The following is a 19,802-nucleotide window of genomic DNA, read 5'->3' on the forward strand; positions in this document are numbered from 1 at the left end:
ACCAAATCATACCTACAAAACTTTGAAATTCTATGATATATCATGATTTGTTGGGTAAATTGAGTGCATATAGTTATATTTACAATTCTTTTCTTTTCTTTTGGTAAATGAGAAAATTTTATTCAGAAATCAAGGAGAATATATCCAAGTACATCAATAAGAAGGATACTTAGTATTTACCCTTCTTTTTTCTATTCTATTATATAATGTCTTATATTAGATTGGTAATTAATTATATACTATTATTAATAGTATTAGATCAGAATTAGTCAGTCATTTAAGTGAGTCCTTTCTTCCATGATGACCTGTTGAGACCACTATATGGTTTTTTTTTTTTCTTTTTTTTGGAAGGTGCTATATGTTGTGTATGTGGACTGCAGATCAGAAAGGAAGCTCATCAGTACATAACAAGAGTATTGTACCATAAATATATAGCATAAGGAAAGAGAAGATCGATCGATCAAGAAACTGGATGAATTATCATGCATTATATCATAAAACTTAAGTCTATATACATGAATATATGCATGTTTTGAATGAGCAGGAAGCCCAAGAAAAGTTATGGGACAATACGTACTCCTGCTTCAAAATTTGATGAAATATGTAATTTAATGAATTTAATCCATGCATGAGGATTAGATAGATCTCTCTCTCACTCACTCATATTAGTAATATATATGCAGCATGTTTTTTTGTTTTTCTTTTAAATTTGTGGATGGGCATGCAAGAATATAATTGGAGTTTTGAAAAGAAAAGACAGAATAGAGAAGATATTCTCACTCACCACACACACACACACACACAGCCACACAGGATATTTGTTTACATTGTGGCTCATCAGAAGAGATTAATTAACAAACAGTTTTGTTGTGTTACGTACAGAGAAGATTCCCCACTTTGCCTTTCCATCACTAATAATTATCCTTCTTGTTAGTATTATACGTCCCATCTTTTTTGTGTTTTTTTTTTTCCTTTATCTCTCTGATGGGAGGTTGAAATTTGTCTCAACTCCCAACACGATCTCTCATTATATATAAATCACTGCCATTGTATTTGGAATATAATTTGGAGGCAGAACTCCAAAAACCAAATGAGTGAGGGTGTGGACTCCACACTGCACAAAGGTGGGTATATGAAATTGAGATAAAAATTGTGATTGTTCGAATAGTAACTTTTGAGAGTAAAAGTCAAAACTCTTTGAAATACGACTCCTGGATTAATGGTCATGCCATGGGAGGTTCGAAGTTCGAATTTCCTTGTAATTGCTTTCAGAGAATTTTTTAGTAATTGTTTGATGTATGTGAGACGGGAGGACTGCATGCGTTGATTGATTATTGGATACTCTAAAAGGCATAGCAACACCATGGTCCAAGGAAAATTAAAAAATTAATGATTAACAATATTGTATATTTTCAAAATGAAGGGTCTCTTTGAATTTCGAAAGGCTTTTAAAGGATTTTTAGGGGTTAGTGGGGGCATTTTTAGAATTATTAAAATTTCAGCATGAAAATGACTAATAATGGAAAAGTCCAGTGGGGGCAATTGCCCCCACTGGGCCTAGTGTGGCTCCACTGTTTCTTTTGTGAAATTTCATATTGGGCTTCAAAATTATGTGTTTGCCTGCAAATGACCATGGGCCTTCCATCAGCACTTTGTTCTAAGCTTGAGTGTTTTCAAATCAAAATACTAAGATTTTGTGACGGTATGAAATTAGAGTTTTAGAATTGAAATTTTTGAAATTTAAAAAAAAAAATTTCACAAAATTAAATTAAAATTTTCTTCAATTTTGCAAATTCCAATTCTATGTAACTGAACACAGCCTAAGAGTGTTTTCAGTTATATGGAATTAGAGCATTGGAATAAAAATTGGTTGTTTTTTTTTTTCAAATCCTACCAATTCCAATTTCATGCAGGTGTGTTCAGCTGTTTGAAATTGGAATTTATGGAATTTGAGAAAAATAACTAAAAAACTTGAACAAAAATTTTCTCTAATTGCACAAATTTCAATTCCAAAACTTCAATTTTATGTAGCCGAACACAACCTTAAAATTTTTGTCTTTACAATTGTTTTGGACACATCTGACTTTCTTTTCTTAATATAAATATAATTAAATGTGACATACTTTCGAAATCTATATTACAACTTTTGTTCTCGCACATCTAACTTTCTTTTCTAAATATAAATAAAATTAAATGTGACTACATTCTAACTCTATATCACAACTTTTGTTTTGACGACTTTCTTTTCTAAATATATATTTAATTAAATGTGACATTCTTTCAAACTCTATATTACAACTTTTGTTCTCATTAAAAAGTCTTTGTTAAAAAGTTGGGATTGACAAGTGTCCGAGTTCAAATTATAATACTCACTTAATGCAAAATAATGTAATTAAAGGTTATGTCTATCTCTAATATTTCTCTCCTAATTAGGAGTGAACAAATAATCCTTGAATTCACGAATTCGATCCGATTCGGGCGGATCTGATCGGATTGCTATACCCACGGATTGGCGGCGAATTAAAAAAACTTGAATTGATAACTCACAGATTGGGTTGTTAAAAAATCCGATCCGTGATATATATATATATATATGTGTGTGTGTATACTCAAAGAATGTATTAGTTAATTTAATTAGTTGATGATCATTTAATGGACGCTAAGAATGTATTAGTTAATGATTATTTAAATATATGAATTAATGTGATAAATTAAAATTTTATCTATTTGGTTATGGTTATAAAATAAATAATAATATTGGATTATTTAGGAAAAATCTCAATCTGTAGATTCAATTTGTCATTCAACGGATTCGATTTGATCTAATCTGCGGGAGAACGGATTGGTGGCGAATTCAAAATTTTCCAATCCGTTGAGAACAGATCGAATTAAGATAGATGTCTAATCTGATCCGATCCATTGCCACCCCTACTCTCTTCTAAGGTACTAGAGAAAAGCTTTTTAGAAAATTAGTAATATCAATAGTGACACTTGCATTCCGCATTATATACAATTTTTGCACTTCACCTTATTTTTTTTTTAGTAAAGAAAATGACAAGTTTAATTAATTGAAATGTAAAAAGTATCTCAAAATTTTCTTCTATCTACTGGCATGTTCCAAAATAACTATCACTACTATATATATATATATATATATAAATTTTTTCGTAATTTATTGACATTTTTTTTTTTCTGGTAAGGTCGGCATGGATTGAAAACTTTCGCACGCTAATAATAATCTCTTGAGGCTTTTTTTTACCATTAATTTGGTGATTTGCAAATGAAGATATTGAGTAAATGAATGTTTCTAAGGCTCTAATTGGTTGGATGGAGAATAATAGTGAAACTGAAATGATGAGAGGTAAAAAAAAAAAAATTCCATTATGTATTGAATAAACATGAATTTTTTTTTTTCAAAAAGGTTATAAAAAATTAAATTTTCATGCTATGAATAGTATGAAACTTGCAAGAAAAGAAAATGCATTATTGTAAGTTCATAAAATTTAATTTCTCAATAAATTAAATTTTTTCTGCATTTTTTATAACTTTTTTTAATAAAAAGTTAGGTGATTATAAAAAGTATTTTTTAAAATAAATTTTTTTTTTTGTTTCCAACTTTGAAAACGTCTCCTTTCTGTTATCTCTTTCCATTAAGCAATAGTAAAAGGCAAAGGGATATTAATACCAAACGAAGGTAATTGTACTAAGAAAGGAAAACAAATTCTTCTCTTTTTGGGAAATAGTAAATAGAATCTGAAACACAATAATACCACTTTCCTTTTTATATTGCTGATAGAGCAAACCATCACCGTTGATAATGTTAACCAATTGGTATTAGATTGTGGACCAAATTTTCAACGGTACAGATTTAATAATATGGTGGGCTCAATCTAGGTAATGTGTATGGCGGTGGATTTAGGTCCATAAATCTCTCTCTCGCCCCCATAAAAAGGACTAAAGGCTAAAAGCTCAAAGCCACTACCAGCCCTATACGAGTATAAGGTCCACTAGGGTTTCGTTCCCGTTCAAGCCCATTATATATCCAACCTCTCCAAAAATAATAACAATATTAATAAAAGGAAAAAAATATAAACCCTAAACCCTAGATTGTACTTGCAGAGACCATCGGCTCATCAATTGATCTCTGATTTCAATTTCGAGGTATGAATTTCTGATTTACTTTTATGCAAGTTTACGTCTTTCTGCGTACTTTCTTCAATTCAGAACTTCATTAATCATGCGGTTCCTTCTTTTTTTTTTCAAAATTTTTTCAATTTTTTTTCCATCTTCTATTCGATCTACTGGTTCTTTGTTTAACCAATTGGTTCTGATTCTGATCTTGATTTTTTTTTTACAAACCCAAATTAGGGTTTGTTGAAACCCAAATTAGGGTTTGTTGAAAACCTAAATTATGATTAATCAATATTATTACTTTCATGACTTTATAGAATTTAGACATGAGACCGAACCGATTTAGGGAGCAATTTTAGATACAGTGATTCCTCATCCTTCATTGAAGTTTTGGACCCCTGAATTGGTTGCATGAAGGTTCTTGTGTTCTTGGTCGGTATGTCTGTGACAGATTCCTCTCTAATTTATCTCCTTCGTTGAAGATATGGTTTGTGTGACGTTTTGAACTGCTTTGTTGCTCTCTCTCTCTATATATCTCTCTCTTTCTTTTCCCCTTTTTATTTTGCTTTCTATGTAAAATTATGTGACGTTGTTGCACATCTTTGACAAGGTTCCTCTAATCTTTATTTTGTATTTATGCAGTATGGTGTGTTCAATCGACTCTAGTGACATCTCAACATCAGGTCAAGTTCAAATGGTTGATGTAACAGTGGTACTTCAAGGTGCAGAAGAACCCTATGGTATGTCTTCTAAATTATCTGATTGATGATTGATGATCCATGATCATTATGTGCTCAGTGGACTTCAATTGATTATATGTGCTTAAATTGGTTCTCAATTTTAATGCCTCTGCCTCTTTTTACGTCATTTTTTTGAAGCTTGTTTTTGTTTGAATAGTTAAAAATAATGATTATGTGTAATAATTAGCTTGAGAATTTAACTGTTGTCTCATTCCATTGGGTGTACCCATAGACTATCAGCACCGAGGAATGAGATGCCACTTGGCCCAAGGCTCAGCCTATATGCTTGAATGCGATGAGTTAGTCTTACATGCTTAATTGGAGTAGTTTCGCTGCTTGGTCATATTTTCAAATATTTTACCAAGTTTATAAGTTTAAGAATTCTATTATATTACTTAGTTGAGGACATTTTGACATATTTAATGTCAGGAATTACATATGCATACTCTTTCTCATGATACTTCTCCTTCTAATGCAGGATCCGTAGTGGTGGCTACCCCAACTGAGAACAATGAGCCACCCAATTTGGAAACACAGCCGAACAAGCGCAGTAGAAAGAAGTCCATTGTCTGGGATTACTTTACGATTGAAACTGTTGGTGATGACTGCACCAGGGCCTACTGTAAGCAGTGCAGAAAGTCATTTGCCTACATTACAGGCTCAAAATTAGCAGGTACTAGCCACCTTAAACGACATATTTCTTTGGGGATCTGCCCTGTTAGCCGCCTTAATCAGGAAAAAAATCAACCCTCTCTTTATAACCCTGGTGGAACAAACACTGATGGTTCTGCAAGAGTTACTGAATTGCCAAGAAAACGCTATAGAGGAGGATCAGCAAGAATCCCCTTCGACCAGGACCGTTCTAGACATGATATTGCCAAAATGATCATCCTGCATGAATATCCACTCCACATTGTTGAACATCCTGGTTTTGTTGATTTTGTACGGACTCTTCAACCTGACTTCAGTATGGTTAGTTTCAATACTGTTCAAGATGATTGTGTGGGTCTGTACCTTAGGGAGAAGCAAAGCGTTTTGGGCTTGCTTAGTGGAATTCCTGGACGTGTGAGTCTTACCCTGGATTTGTGGACTTCATTTCAAAATCTAGGCTATGTAATTCTAACTGGACACTTCATTGATGGTGATTGGAAATTGCATCGACGAATTCTTAATGTTATCGTGGTACCATATCCTGAATCAGAATTTTCCTTCAATGATGCTGTTGCTGCTTGCCTAACCAATTGGAGCTTGGATAACAAGTTATTTACTCTCACTCTTGATCAATCCTTTGTGAGTGCTACTGTTAGAGAGAATCTCAGAGGTCTACTCAATATAAAAAATCCGCTTATTCTCAATGGCCAGCTATTAATTGGAAATTGTTTTGCCCGTGTTTTAAGTTGTCTTGCGCAAGATGCACTAGGGTCAATGAGAGATACCATCAGGAAAGTTCGCAGAAGTGTCAAGTATGTAAAAACTTCAGAAGTTCATGAAGAGAAATTTGTTGAGGTGAAACAACAGCTTCAAGTGCCCAGTAAAGAGAGCCTAGTCATTGATGACCAAACAAAATGGAATACTACTTATCGTATGCTGGTGGCTGCTTGTGGACTGAAGGAAGTGTTTTCTTGCTTGGATACGTCTGATCCAAATTACAAGGAAACGCCATCTATGGATGAGTGGAAAAAGGTGGAAACTGTCTGCAAGTATTTAAAGCTTTTATATGATGCTGCCAACATTTTAACTGCTACAACGTACCCAACTGCGAACATATTCTTCCATGAGGTCTGGAAAATTCAGCTTGAATTGATGCATGCAGTCACAAATGAGGATATTTTTGTTCGCAACCTGATCAGACCTCTGCAAGAGAAGTTTGATAGATATTGGAAGGACAGCTGCCTGGTTCTGGCAATTGCTGTAATTATGGATCCAAGGTTCAAGATGAAGCTTGTGGAGTTCAGTTTTTCCAGGATTTACGGTGAGAATGCGGAGGCCTGGAACAAGACTGTTGACGAGGGTGTTCGTGAACTGTTTCTCGAATACATTGTGCAGTCACTTCCTCCACCAATTTTTATGGAAGGAGAAGAAATCTTTGCCAACACAGAGATGATGCCTCAAGAAGGAACCCACCTTTCTGACAGTAATGATATTTTGGATTTTGATGTGGATATCTCTGATATTACTTGTAACCAACAGATGAAATCAGAACTAGATGAGTATTTGGATGAACCCCTTTTGCCTCGTGTACAAGATTTTGATGTTTTGGGATGGTGGAAACTAAACAGACTGAAGTACCCAACTCTCTCCAAATTGGCATCTGATATATTGTGTTTACCAGTTTCCACCGTTGATCGAGATAGTGTGTTTGACACTGCATGCAAGAAGGTGGATAGTTATCGGACTTCATTGAAACCTGCAACATTAGAGGCCCTTGTTTGTGCTAAGGATTGGTTCCAGTATGAATGAATCTTCAGAACATTAGAATGTGGACTTTTAGATTTACTAATTAATCTTGTAAATTTGGCGTCTTGTCTGATGATACTTTACAGTCTAGAGGTCGACACAAGTCCTTGATTTCTGATTCTTTCTTCTTGTATATTACGATATTCTTTTTGGGTATAATAGTAAATCTAAATAATTTTCTAAGTTGGTGCTTTATCATTCAGGTAAGAATCTTTTTATTCTCATTGTACTCTAATGATTGTTTCAAAATTCATCACTTCAATCAAGGTTTGGTTTAGACATGAGACATGCATAGTTCTACCGATCTGTTCTTGGAGAAAAGGAAAATAGGGAACCGGCCGGAGATTAGTAGCATTCTAACAGGTGGATCTAATTTTCCAGTCTAGAGATTGGTGCGAAAAATAGTCTGATTGACAGTTTTTTGGAAGCTTATTTATCAGAACTGAACTATAGAAAATTACATAATTTTAGGTGGTTTGGCTCTATTTTCTAGTTTTATTATTAAGAGATCAACACTTTCAATTTGAATTATTAGCAAGTAGAAGCGGCCCTTAAACATTAAGGCTTCCTTTGGATGAATAATGACAACATTAGTTATAAAGGAAATGATAACATTCTTGTTTAAAAGAAAAAAAGAAAAAATAAAAATAAAAATAAAAAAATAATAAAAAACTATTTTTTTATGTCCCATGTTAAGGTAGAATTCAAATGTTTTCTCCTTAATGGCAAACCAAATCTCCTCAATCCAAACGAAGCCAAAGACTGGTGCTAAAGAAACATTAGCAGTTTTGTGCTTGTAGCTAAGGAATGCTTTTTAGTTTGTCTTAACGCACAAGAAGTGGCTGTCCTGCTCAGCCTTTGTGCAGATCTTCTGGCGTTCTTCTCAAATTTGTGAAATGTTGTGCAAATCTCTTCCATTATATGCCTGTCTCGGTATTTTCCAAAACCCATTTGATCTTCTCAAATGTTTACACTTCAGCTCTCAAGGAGAGAGGGATTTCCATGGCTTCTATGTTCTCAACAAGCATTTCTCAACTCTCTCTCTTGGAAAGCTGCAAATCCACGGAACAATTCAAACAAATTCACTCACAGATAATCCTGATAGGCCTCACCTCAAACCCCATCCCATCGTGCTTTACAAAATCATTGCCTTTTGCTGTACTCGTGAAAAAGGCAATATGAACTATGCCTACCAGTTGTTCGATACAATTCTTGAACCAAACCTTTTTATTTGGAATACAATGATTAAGGGCTATTCTCGAATTGACTGTCCCAAATGTGCGGTATCTTTGTACATAGAAATGTTAGAAAAGAATGTCAAGCCAGACCATTACACATTCCCCTTTTTGCTCAAGATGTTTACGCGAGATATTGCATTAGACTGTGGGAGAGGGATACATGCCTATGCATACAAGTTTGGGTTTGATTGTAATGTGTTTGCCAAAAAAACTTTGATACTTGTGTATTCTTCATGTGGGCAGATTGTTAGTGCTCGCTGGGTTTTTTTTACGACTTCAAAAACTGATGTGTTTACCTGGAATGCTATGATTCCTGGGTACAACAGAAGTAAGCAGCTTGATGAATCAAGAAAGCTTTTTAATGAGATGGGGAAGAAGGGAGTGTCACCTACATCAGTTATGCTTGTCTTGGTACTGAAGGATCTAGATGCTGGAAAGCAGGTTCATCAACACATTAAAGATTATAAAATTGAGCCTAGTTTGGCATTGGAAAATGCTTTAATTGATATGTATGCATCCTGTGGGATGATGGATGTTGCACTTGGAATATTCGAGAGCATGAAAAAAGAGATGTAATATCGTGGACTATAATTGTGATAGGATTTGTGGATTCTGGACATCTTGATTTTGGTGGAAGATATTTTGATCAAATGCCTAAAAGGGACACTATTTTATGGACAGCCATTATCAATGGGTATCTCCAACCGAACCAATTTAAAGATGCCGTAGTGCTTTTTCGTGAGATGCTGACTTCCAAAATAAAACCTGATGTGTTCACCATGGTTAGCATTCTCACAGCTTGTGCAAGTCTGGGGGCACTTGAATGGATTTGTGGATTCTGGACATCTTGATTTTGGTGGAAGATATTTTGATCAAATGCCTAAAAGGGACACTATTTCATGGACAGCCATGATCAATGGGTATCTCCAACCAAAGCAGTTTAAAGATGCCGTAGTGCTTTTTCGTGAGATGCTGACTTCCAAAATAAAACCTGATGTGCTCACCGTGGTTAGCATTCTTACAGCTTGTGCACGTCTGGGGGCACTTGAATTAGAAGAATGGATTACATTGACAAGAACAAGATCAAGAATGATGTTTATGTAGGTAATGCTCTGATTTAAACGTGGAGCTGTGGAGAAAGCGTTAAGGGTATTTAATGAAATGCATCAGAGGGACAAATTCACCTGGACGGCCATGATTGTTGGTCTTGCTATCAACAGGCATGGAAAAAAGCTCTTGATTTGCTCTCACAGATGTTGAGAGCTTCAATCATACCTGACAAGATAACTTACATTGGTGTTCTTTGTGCTTGTACTCACACTGGTATGGTAGATGAAGGAAAACAGTTCTTTGCTGGCATGACCACTCAACATGGGATTGAGCCCAATGTGGCACATTATGGGTGCTTGGTTGATCTTCTTGGTCGAGCTGGGCATCTAAATGAAGCTTATGAGGTTATAAGGATATGCCCATGAAACCAAATTCAATTGTCTGGGGAGCTCTTCTTGGTGCTTGTAGAGTTAACAAATATGCAGAAATGGCAGCTAAACAAATTCTTCAATTAGAGCCTGAAAATGGAGCTGTTTATGTTCTCTTATGCAATATATATTCTGTTTGCAATAGATTGGGAGATTTATGCGAAGTAAGAAAAATGATGATGGATAAAGGTATCAAGAAGATCCCAGGTTGCAGTTTGATAGAGATGGATGGTAATGTTCATGAATTCGTAGCCGGGGACCAGTCACACCCCCAATCCAAAGAAATCTACTTGAAGTTAGAGGAAATGACAGAAGATCTGAAATTTGCTGGGTATTTGCCAAATTGTTCCTTGATGTAGGAGAAGAGAAGAAAGAGACAGCACTAAACCAGCATAGTGAGAAGTTAGCAATTGCCTTTGGGCGGATCAGTTCAAGACCTGGGGTCAGTCTTAGAATAGTGAAGAACCTTAGATTGTGTGTTGATTGTCACAATGTAGCCAAGTTAGTATCAGGAGTGTATGACAGAGAAGTGATTGTAAGAGATCAAACTCGATTCCACCATTTCAGGCATGGCTCATGCTCTTGTAAAGAATATTGGTGAGAGTTTGATCAAGGAATAAATTGTTATTTCAATTTGGTTCGCTTTCATGATTACTATACCTGAGCAAAAGCAGACCGAATTTTAGAGTTACCACAGTATGCAAGATCATCTAAGCTAATTTGTAATCAAGTACACTGTTCCATTCTTTGAAAAAATATAGTATGTATTGTCGCTGAAATTAAATTTAGCATGATTTGAAGTCCACTTAACTCGAAGAGTATCTACCTTCCTGAGCCAGCGTGTTATATGTTTCAATTGAGCTTTGCATTGGTCCGGCATTACATTTTTCTTAGTAACTTCAAGCTGCTTCCAGGTTTCCTAGCATCATTTATCTTGCTTCTTGGCCTGCTCTGAGGAGTGAAGAAATATTTTGGCAGGTTAAGTTTAACCTGTGATCACACTACTTAAAAGGGCAGTTTATTTCATGCTTTTGACAATGGATTTATTATATTAACATAGTAGTAAAAAACCGAGGGACTGAGAAGACACACACACACACACAAAAGATTTAGGAAACCAGACATCACTTCAATTACTGAAAAGACAACATTAACTTTAATAACAGGGGAAAAAAAATGAACTTCATCAACAGATTACTATGATGACAGTATAAACCGCAGCAACAAATATGAGTACCCCGACAAGCGAGCCAACAAAAAATTACCAAATCCCTAGCAACAACTTACTGCAACAATTTGTTGCTTGCTTTATTCCTTCCCCAAAACTCAGTGATACAAGTTCAAGGAAATCAGGACTCCTAACCGGTTTTGTTGGACCATAACATAAGATAAGAAGAGTAACAAAAAGTAAATTCTGAAGATCTCCCAGATGCAAATATACTTTCAACCACAAGTATCAGCCTCCAAAGTGCAACTTTAGGAATCCTTCATCATTAGAAAAACTATGCATATCATGTTCTCCGATGTATAGAGACATTTTCCAAAGAGAACTTAAAACAACGCAAAAGCATGGCAAATTACTTCCTACAAGAAAAAGTAATGAGGGAAATATGATAGTAAGATGGCATTCACAAATTGCAAAATGCACATCTGTTATCAACAAACAAGGAAAGAGAATACCTAAACTGCATTGATAATCCATATTTTTTCTATATAAATTGAGTTCTCAAAATGCACTTTGAATTACACACTGTTATGCTTTTCAATACAAATAGAGCAAGCTGACATTTCTATTTAATTTTATCATCCGATAATCAACACAGCTAAAGATTCTTATCCCTGCGCAACGCCTATTCAATTTTCTCTGCATCATTACTTTAGCTCTAAATGGTTACCAGTTAGCTTTCAACTAGACCCAGTCTCAAGTACAGGAAGCCGGCAATGTAGACTGATTGATTTATCTGTCTGACGTGTACCTGCAATAAAGAACTGGAATATCACAGTCAAGCAAGCACCCTGGGGACCAATACCATAAAAAGCACAATCAGGCTTTGCTAAATGACATTGAAGACTCTTGGCAAAATGCTTCACACTAACTTGCACCGTCATTGCATCTCCCCTCTGAATTGCTCTTTGGGTTCGAGTCTGAGCGCTCAAGTCTTGATCTCCAACTGGAACCTCTGCTTGCTCTCCTATAACTAACAATTTTCGAAATTCGGCACCTAGTGTGATCAAGAGAGTTGAGATTTGCAAATGTAGATCCCCATATTTGCTTATAGAAACATTAATTACATCCCCAACATGCTTCATTCGATCAACAAAGTTTTGTAACTGATGCATATCTGGGACTTGAACTAAAGTCTGAGGCAAATCTTGAGCCATATCAAGAGCAGCTTGAAGTTCAAGTACATCAGACCTTGACAAAGGTTTAGAGATGGGCACATCTTGAATGACTGCAGACTTGTAACCCTTGGTTTCGAAAGTGAGGAATGGCAGTGGTTGCTGTGAATGAGGAGGAAGTTTCTTCACCAGTTTGATTTGGAGGCGATTAGAGTTGGGCGCAATGCCACCACCACTGTGGCTGCCACCAAATTCGGTGTAGATAGTGATGATGCTACGGAGAGCTCGGTGGAGGAGTGACAGGTCAATTGCAAAAGCAATGCGGTCATCATTTTGGCTAGAGATGCGGTAGTCATCAAAGAGGGCTTCTTTGCGGAACTGGGCAATTGATTGGATGCCATCACCATTAAGGAGGTTGTGGAGGAAGAATGTGTGGTCTCGGGTCAGGTAGAGGTGACAGATTTTTCCCATTTTGTCTAGGGCTGGCAGGAGCCTCTTTTCTAAAAGGTTTACACCATTATCGGTGAGAAATGCCTTGAACTTCATCCCTCACTGTCAACTCTGATTGCCACAAAAAATAGTAATGCCCCACAGATTTCTGAAGCACACTCACTTTCCTGAGAAGAATGACATATCTTTATAAATGAACGTCAGAAATTCAGGTATTCTAAGCATTGCACAAGATAGTAAACACAAACACACAGGAGAAAGAGAGAAAGAGAGAGTCCTCATATGAAACAAGTAAAAACTTCTAATTCATGATTCTCAAGAGGGGGTGGCAATAATAAAAGTGATGTTCTCATGTATGTTTTTATTTTTAGTAAAAAACAAAATAGAAAACAATATTTTATTTTAAGAAATTTACCAACGTAGATTTTTTTAATATTTGGTGGTATATGGGTATTAGCAGAGTTCAAGCGATTCTTCTTTGCATGAGAACACTTTTAGAGAAGATGCTCACCATCAACACATTAAACATAAGTTTTGAGGTTCTGGTTGTGATAATATGCAACTTACAAGCAAACATGTAAGACCGAATATTCCGTTCATAATTTACAGCTTCTAGGTTTTAATAAAGAGCAAAAAGCGAAAAACAAACACAAGATGTCGCTCAAACTTATTTACAAACATGGATCCACCCACAATAGGTACTAGTACTCATCTGTCTAAAAGTATTATGGAATCTAAGATGATGCATGTGTGACTAAGATATCATGATAACAATAACATTCAATAACTTCCAAGAATGAAAGCAATCCCAACTAGCATGAAAGTACTTGTATTATTGAGCCACTATGGTCATGGAAATCAAGAAATTGCAATGACAAGTAACAACTTGGCTTTGAATTGACGGTTTCTAAGTTCAACCACAAACAAATCACAAAGATGTGAAACATAATTTACATCATCTTATGAAGTGCTTGATTCTCCAATAAGAATTCAAACCATACAATTAAAGAAGAAATTAAAATAATAATAATAATAATTCAAGGAACAACATCCTGCTTCAGTCTTTAAAAGAGTACTTAATTTTCTGCTTTTGAGAGCAAAAATCAGTTTGATTTTAATTTCAGTAGCAATAAAAGCACCTCAGATTACTTATCTTAATTTCCCATCACATGAAAAATTATCACTAGAATAAATAAATTCAAAAAGGAGCCAAGTCTCTATTTGCTTCCAATGTGTTGAAGAACTATTAAAGCAACTTGAAGTTTTCCCTCCCTTCTCCTCACTCTTCCATAGAAACAAAAATAGCCAACAATTTTCCACTTCATGTACTCAGAACTTAAATCAAAGCATACATTAAAGCAACACGGGTAAACAAGACGGCTAGGCGTATTTCGGGACTACAATATACAAATCATTACATATGTAGAGAAAGAGTAACAAGCGTACCTGTTGAATGATCTAGGGTTAGGTTTCTGGTTCTTGAACTCTTTTGAGGTTTGCAGTGTAGAGAGAGAGAATGGAGGGAAATGAAAAGGGACCAAAGGGAGCGGTCAAATTACCAGATCATCCCTGATTTTGTTGCAATTGCTTCTACCATACGAGTACAACAGGAATAGTGGAATACTGTGATAGTGATACGATAGTTTCTGGTTTTTTTTAAAAAAAAGTTAGAACATAAACGCCGTAAGAATATGTTAAAATAAATAATTTTTTCTAATTTCTCAATAATAATATACGCATTCTTATTTTGCCTTACATTTTTATTTGAGAAGTGAAAACAAATTATTGACATTTGAACTTAAGCAGGCTAAAATTACAAAACCCCCTTATTGTGTACAAAATCTATCGACTAACCCCTCAACTAAAAAAAACTATCACATTACCCCCTAATCTTTTCTAAAAACTATCACATTATCTAATTCTATTAAGTGGTCGTCTAAAACTAACTGGAGAAAAGCATTTGAGAGTCACGTGCATAATATTGTGACCATACTGCCCTTTCAATTACATAATGACTAAATTGCCCTTGTAACATACTTTTAGTTTGCACGTGCCTTAGTCAGATATGTTGCAGCACTGAACATCCACCAAATCCTTCTCTATTCTTATTCATCGTCATCCTCTCCCTCTACTCTCATGGCACACAATACAAAACAACTACAATGCTTGGTCAATAACTGACAAAAATATGTTATTGTTTTATCATTATTTTAAAACAAAAATAGAGAAATCAGATAGAGAAAGAAAGGGTTTGGATTCAGTTACTGAGAAATTGACAATGCGTGATTTGTTGGTGTGGACGCAATTGTAGAATGAGAAATCAGACACCGACGGCAGCGTCGTCGCCGCCGCCGCCACCACCACCACCACCAATTACCTATTTTTCCAAAATCAGTCATCAACCATGAGTCACACACAACCCCTATAGTAAAACCGATTGACTTCGCCGGATTCGGTCTTAGTTAGAGATGAAATTAATGAGGCAACAGAGGTACTGGAAGAAGAATATAGAGAATAATAATACCAGCAACGGTTGATATATCTGCTTCAAGTCTTATTCTCTCTCTAAATATGCCTATTAGAACCCTAATTTGAGATTTGTCGGCGTTGGTGGCTGCTTCCTATACAGAGAAGAGGCCGAATGATTTGTGAGGCAGAGTTAATGATGTTGCCAGAGGTGTTGCTGAGCCAGAACTAAGGCAACGGCAAGAACTTCCACATGAAGATTGCCATTTTACCCCGATTTCGTTAGTTTGTCGTCTTAAACTAGTGATGGTTGGGGGTAACGGTATGTGTTGGTGGTGGTTTATTATTTGAAATACACAATTATGGTCGTGTTAGCGCCACCATTGTGGTGGTTGTGCCTTTAATTTTGCAGGTGGTGGTGGAAATAAGGTGGGGATGGTGGCAGTGTTATATGATGCAGAGACGAGATTAAAAAAAAAACCTAACATTTAAATAACTTAAATAACCCTTATATAAACCACAGAGAATTATATTTTAAGGGTATATATGTCTAAAAAATATTGGGATAAGTATATACACTTGGATATGTATATATATATATATAAATATACTTAGACGAAAAGGTGTGAAAAAAAAAAATCTATTAATGGAAAATTAGTTTTTTGTGGCGGACCCCATGAAAGACATAATTTTCATTTTAAAAAATCATATTTAAATTTTAAATTAATATTATACTCTGAAAGGTCATTTTTGTCAATTTGCAATGTTGCAGAAAGAGAGTGTAATGTTTTCGATTTTCCCTATTTTCTATTTTTAGAGATTTTTTGATTTTTCGAGATTTTTTCTTTTCGTACCTCGTTTTACGTGCCGAACATTGTGGGGTGTGCCGGGTGAGTCTCGAGAGTTGGTTGGGGTATTTCTTCGAATCCAGGTCTCTTAGAAATGCATTGTTCGCCATTTCGACATTTTTCAGTTTTTCGGGCGGGAAAGTCCCGGGCGGGACCCGCAACCGGTATTGTTGTGCACGGGAATTATTTTTTCAGGGCCGTTATTTTTCATACATTATTTTATGATATATATTTATGTGGTTATGTGTTTGAAAATGTGTGGTTGTGAAGTATTTAGTGTGTGTATATATGTTTATGAAGATGCAAGAAATTCATACTCTCTTTCTCTCTCTAGAATTCTTACATTTCAACAAAAAGATCCCCCCATTCTTTCCATTCCTTCCCTTATTTATAGATATTTACAAGATATTTACAAATATTGACGGATTGCTGGATCTGGGCCTGTTCCTCCATAAGTCCTGGTCACCTTTGATGGGCTTATTCGCGTTCAGCCTATATGGCAGTGTCTTTTTATGGGCCGACCCAGCTGTACGGACCGGATGTCGTGCTTGCAAGTCAGATCCGGCCCATGTCGTCCTGGGCCTCCTCAACTGCCCCCATAATTGCCCCTTATTTAATAAGGGGGTAATTATTGATGGCGTCTCATCATGACGTTGACGGCTCGAGAAAACCACGTGGGGGAACGGACGGTCAGATCCAGAATCAATGTTCCGGGGCTCGATGAATTTCTCGCCTTCCTGACGCTTCGGCCCTCGGGCCCCCCTCGCCTTTATAAGGCTCTAGAATACCACTTCATGTCTTTTTACCGTCTCCATCATCAGTCAAATCTCTCTCTTTCTAGAACAGTGCTAAGCTTTTTCTGGTGAAATCCTTCAAGAGTCATTCTTCCAGCGATCTTGCAGTCCTCTGAGGTTAGTTTTGTTCCTTTTTACTTTCGGCAGGCTTCTATTTACCCCCTTTTAGATCCTTCAAGCACTTCCACCATGGTTGTAGATCTGGATGTTCTTCGTATGAGACTTAGACTTCCTGACAACATCGAAGTTAGGGTTTGCCCTCAGGACGTTAACATTATGACCGGTGCCGGCCTCCTGCTCGGCGAAGTCTTATTCACGAACCTTCAATTGAATGTCGTTAGGTTCCCTCTGCACCCTTTCTTTAGTTATGTCTTTAATAGATTGGGGATATCCCCCCTGCAGGTAAACCCCAATTTCTTTAGAATCATATCCGTTATGCTCCTGTTGATGCGTGACAGAAATCTGGACCTTGACCTCATAGACCTTCTTCTGTGTTATAAGGTCAGTAAGATCCGTACTAACGAACCCTTCTACCACCTCTACCCGTTCGAGAAGATGTCCATATGTACGGACACAATAAAATTTGAAAAGGGTTGGAGGGATAGCATCGTGGGCATTAGTGGGGCTTGGTCTTCGCCGGCTGCAGAGGGTTACCCAATCCCGAGCGCCTTTGGTGTCTGTTCTGTTTCCTCCTATAAGAAATTCAAATCTCATAAACATGATTGCCCCTGCGAAACATGCGTTCCCCGTTTTTGTACTTTCTTATGCCGTTCCTTAGGAATACCTTGTGATGACTTGAGCTACAGTGTTTGCAGGGATAGGAGTAATTACTTGAAGAAATACATTCTGAACGATATTCCTTCCTGCTCAGATCTCCTCACTTCAGACAACCTCTTAGCGCTCTCATCACTCGGCTACAACATGAGCAGGCTTCAGATTCCTTCTTTTGGCAGGAAGAAAAATACTCCCCCAGCCACTCCTGCTGCTGGGGCGACCTCCTCTCCAGCATCAGCCTCTTCCTCAGCCACCATCTCTGACACTATCCCGAGCACAGTGGCTATTAACTCCGTTGTCAGCACCCCTGCTGCCAACCCGAGCGCGTCTCCCCAAACTACCACAGCTCCTGCTGCCGCGGGGGGCGTTCGGGACAAAGAACGAGGCAAAAGGCCTCATCCTGACAGTGAAGTCGATCCTGAGGAGGAACCTCTCATAAGAAGGACCCGGGTCTCCGGGCCGAGTGCTCTCTTGCATCGTGCGATCAGAGCTCCTGCTCCCTCTGGGCCTACTGCAGCTGGTGGCTCCGCTTCTGCTTCAGGCCCCCCTTCTATCCCCACCTTACCGCCATGGGCCCCTCGGTACACCCGAACGGATGGGACGTTCGTGAAACCGAACGAGACCATGCTGAAGGATGGCCAGACCGCCATGGCGTACTATAGGAGCATGTGGACTCCGAAAGACCTTGAGGCGGCAAAGGGCCTATCCCAGAAGGATGTGTTCAGCCGCTTTCCCCAATCTGCTATGGAGGTGACTTTTATTTTCCAACTCATGAATTCTCTCATATTATTTGGTCTTGCCTTCGCCCGACCTGACTATTGGCTTAACCGTTCTTAATGTACACCTATGCAGACATTGTTCGGAATGATGGCTATGCAGAAGCAGGTGGAGATGGGGAACGCCAGGGCTCGTAAGTTTTCTGATAGCCTGGAGGTGGCTAATAAAGAAAACGACCTTCTCGCCATCAAGAATACCGAGGTACTGGCTCGGCTTGAAAAAACTGAACAAGAGAGAGATGTCCTGAAGAAGGAGAATGACTCTCTTCAGGATGAGAAGGATGCCCTCCAGCTTGAAAAGAGCGTCTGGCAGACTGAGCGTGACTCAATCAGAGACGAAAAGGCAGAACTCCAGCGCCTTCTGGCTGATGAACAGTCTGCTCGGATGGCTTTTGAGAAGAGAGCTCTGGACGAGCGTACCGCTCTGATCGATGCGATCAGCAAAGTGAGCGGTGGGATGCTGACTCTTCACGCTCGGTTCTCAAGGGTCGGTGCTCTTAGATATGCTCAAGGATTCCGGGAAGGTTTCGCCGACTGAGTTCCGGATGAGGGACAGACCAGTTCCACTCCAGATGAGGTCGACAAGGATTTAGGGATCGAACCTCTGGGGGTCTATGTCGACCCAGAACCCACCGAAGCGGAGCGCATATTCGATGAGTGCCAAGACATTGCTTCCTCAAGGATCATCACAGCTCCTCCTACCGCTCTGCCTCTGACCGCTCCTCAATCGTCAACTGTGGTACCTTCCATAGCCACTGCTGACGCTGAGCCCCAGCCGAACGATTCAGTCATTCATCTTGATTCCCCACCTCGTGAAGGTGAGACGGCTGATGGGGCCGAGGAGGCAGGTCGGCACAACCAGGATGCTGTTGGTACTGAGGCATCTAGCTAGGGCTCCTTCGGACTCTTCGATTCCATATCTTTTTGTAACGATGGACATCTCACTTTTTGTAAACTCAATGCTTAATATCAATGAAATGACAGAACTCTTTTTCCCTTTGTGTTGTGCTCTGTTCAACCTATTTTCAATACATATATATCTTTTCTCTCTTTTCTTTTATATTAGCTTTGCCGTGTGTTTGTTTATGGCAAGTGCCTAGCGCTCGGCTAGAATGCCACTTGCCACTTGGTTTTAAATTTTTAGCAAGTGTCTGGCGTTCGGCTTATGGTGCCAGCTGCCACTTATCTTGCTTAAGTGCCTGGCGCTCGGCTAGAATGCCACTTGCCACTTGGCTTTAAATTTTTAGCAAGTGTCTGGCGTTCGGCTTATAGTGCCAGCTGCCACTTATCTTGCTTAAGTGCCTGGTGCT

At 37.8% G+C, this 19,802-nt stretch overlaps 2 protein-coding genes and 1 pseudogene across 6 annotated transcripts; 2 read left to right on the top strand and 1 right to left on the bottom strand.

Annotated features, from left to right (window-relative positions):
- The first annotated feature begins 3,973 nt into the window (after nucleotides 1–3,973).
- LOC132284441 (zinc finger BED domain-containing protein DAYSLEEPER-like) lies at nucleotides 3,974–7,552 on the top strand. The gene is made up of 3 exons (XM_059786556.1): nucleotides 3,974–4,161; nucleotides 4,774–4,871; nucleotides 5,350–7,552. The coding sequence occupies exons 2-3, from the start codon at nucleotides 4,775–4,777 to the stop codon at nucleotides 7,329–7,331; spliced, it is 2,079 nt and encodes a 692-aa protein (XP_059642539.1). The 5' UTR covers nucleotides 3,974–4,161; nucleotide 4,774; the 3' UTR covers nucleotides 7,332–7,552.
- A 133-nt stretch (nucleotides 7,553–7,685) lies between these two features.
- Nucleotides 7,686–10,812, top strand: LOC132284442 (putative pentatricopeptide repeat-containing protein At3g15930; annotated as a pseudogene).
- A 906-nt stretch (nucleotides 10,813–11,718) lies between these two features.
- LOC132284419 (checkpoint protein hus1) lies at nucleotides 11,719–15,762 on the bottom strand. 5 transcript variants are annotated; one of them, XM_059786540.1, is made up of 3 exons: nucleotides 14,281–15,762; nucleotides 12,142–13,001; nucleotides 11,719–12,020 (listed from the first exon to the last, which is right to left on the bottom strand). In XM_059786540.1, the coding sequence occupies exons 2-3, from the start codon at nucleotides 12,928–12,930 to the stop codon at nucleotides 11,943–11,945; spliced, it is 867 nt and encodes a 288-aa protein (XP_059642523.1). In that variant the 5' UTR covers nucleotides 12,931–13,001; nucleotides 14,281–15,762; the 3' UTR covers nucleotides 11,719–11,942. The 5 variants fall into 5 exon arrangements, with proteins under 5 accessions (XP_059642523.1, XP_059642522.1, XP_059642521.1 ...); XM_059786539.1 differs by having other exon boundaries at nucleotides 11,719–12,033; nucleotides 14,281–15,761; XM_059786538.1 differs by having other exon boundaries at nucleotides 11,719–13,001; nucleotides 14,281–14,480; nucleotides 15,100–15,760.
- Between the last annotated feature and the right edge of the window lie 4,040 nt (nucleotides 15,763–19,802).

Source organism: Cornus florida, unplaced genomic scaffold, assembly GCF_030987335.1.
Source record: "Cornus florida cultivar Cherokee Brave unplaced genomic scaffold, ASM3098733v1 CherokeeBrave_3.0.0_Hap2_Chr11, whole genome shotgun sequence".
Lineage (NCBI taxonomy): Eukaryota > Viridiplantae > Streptophyta > Magnoliopsida > Cornales > Cornaceae > Cornus > Cornus florida.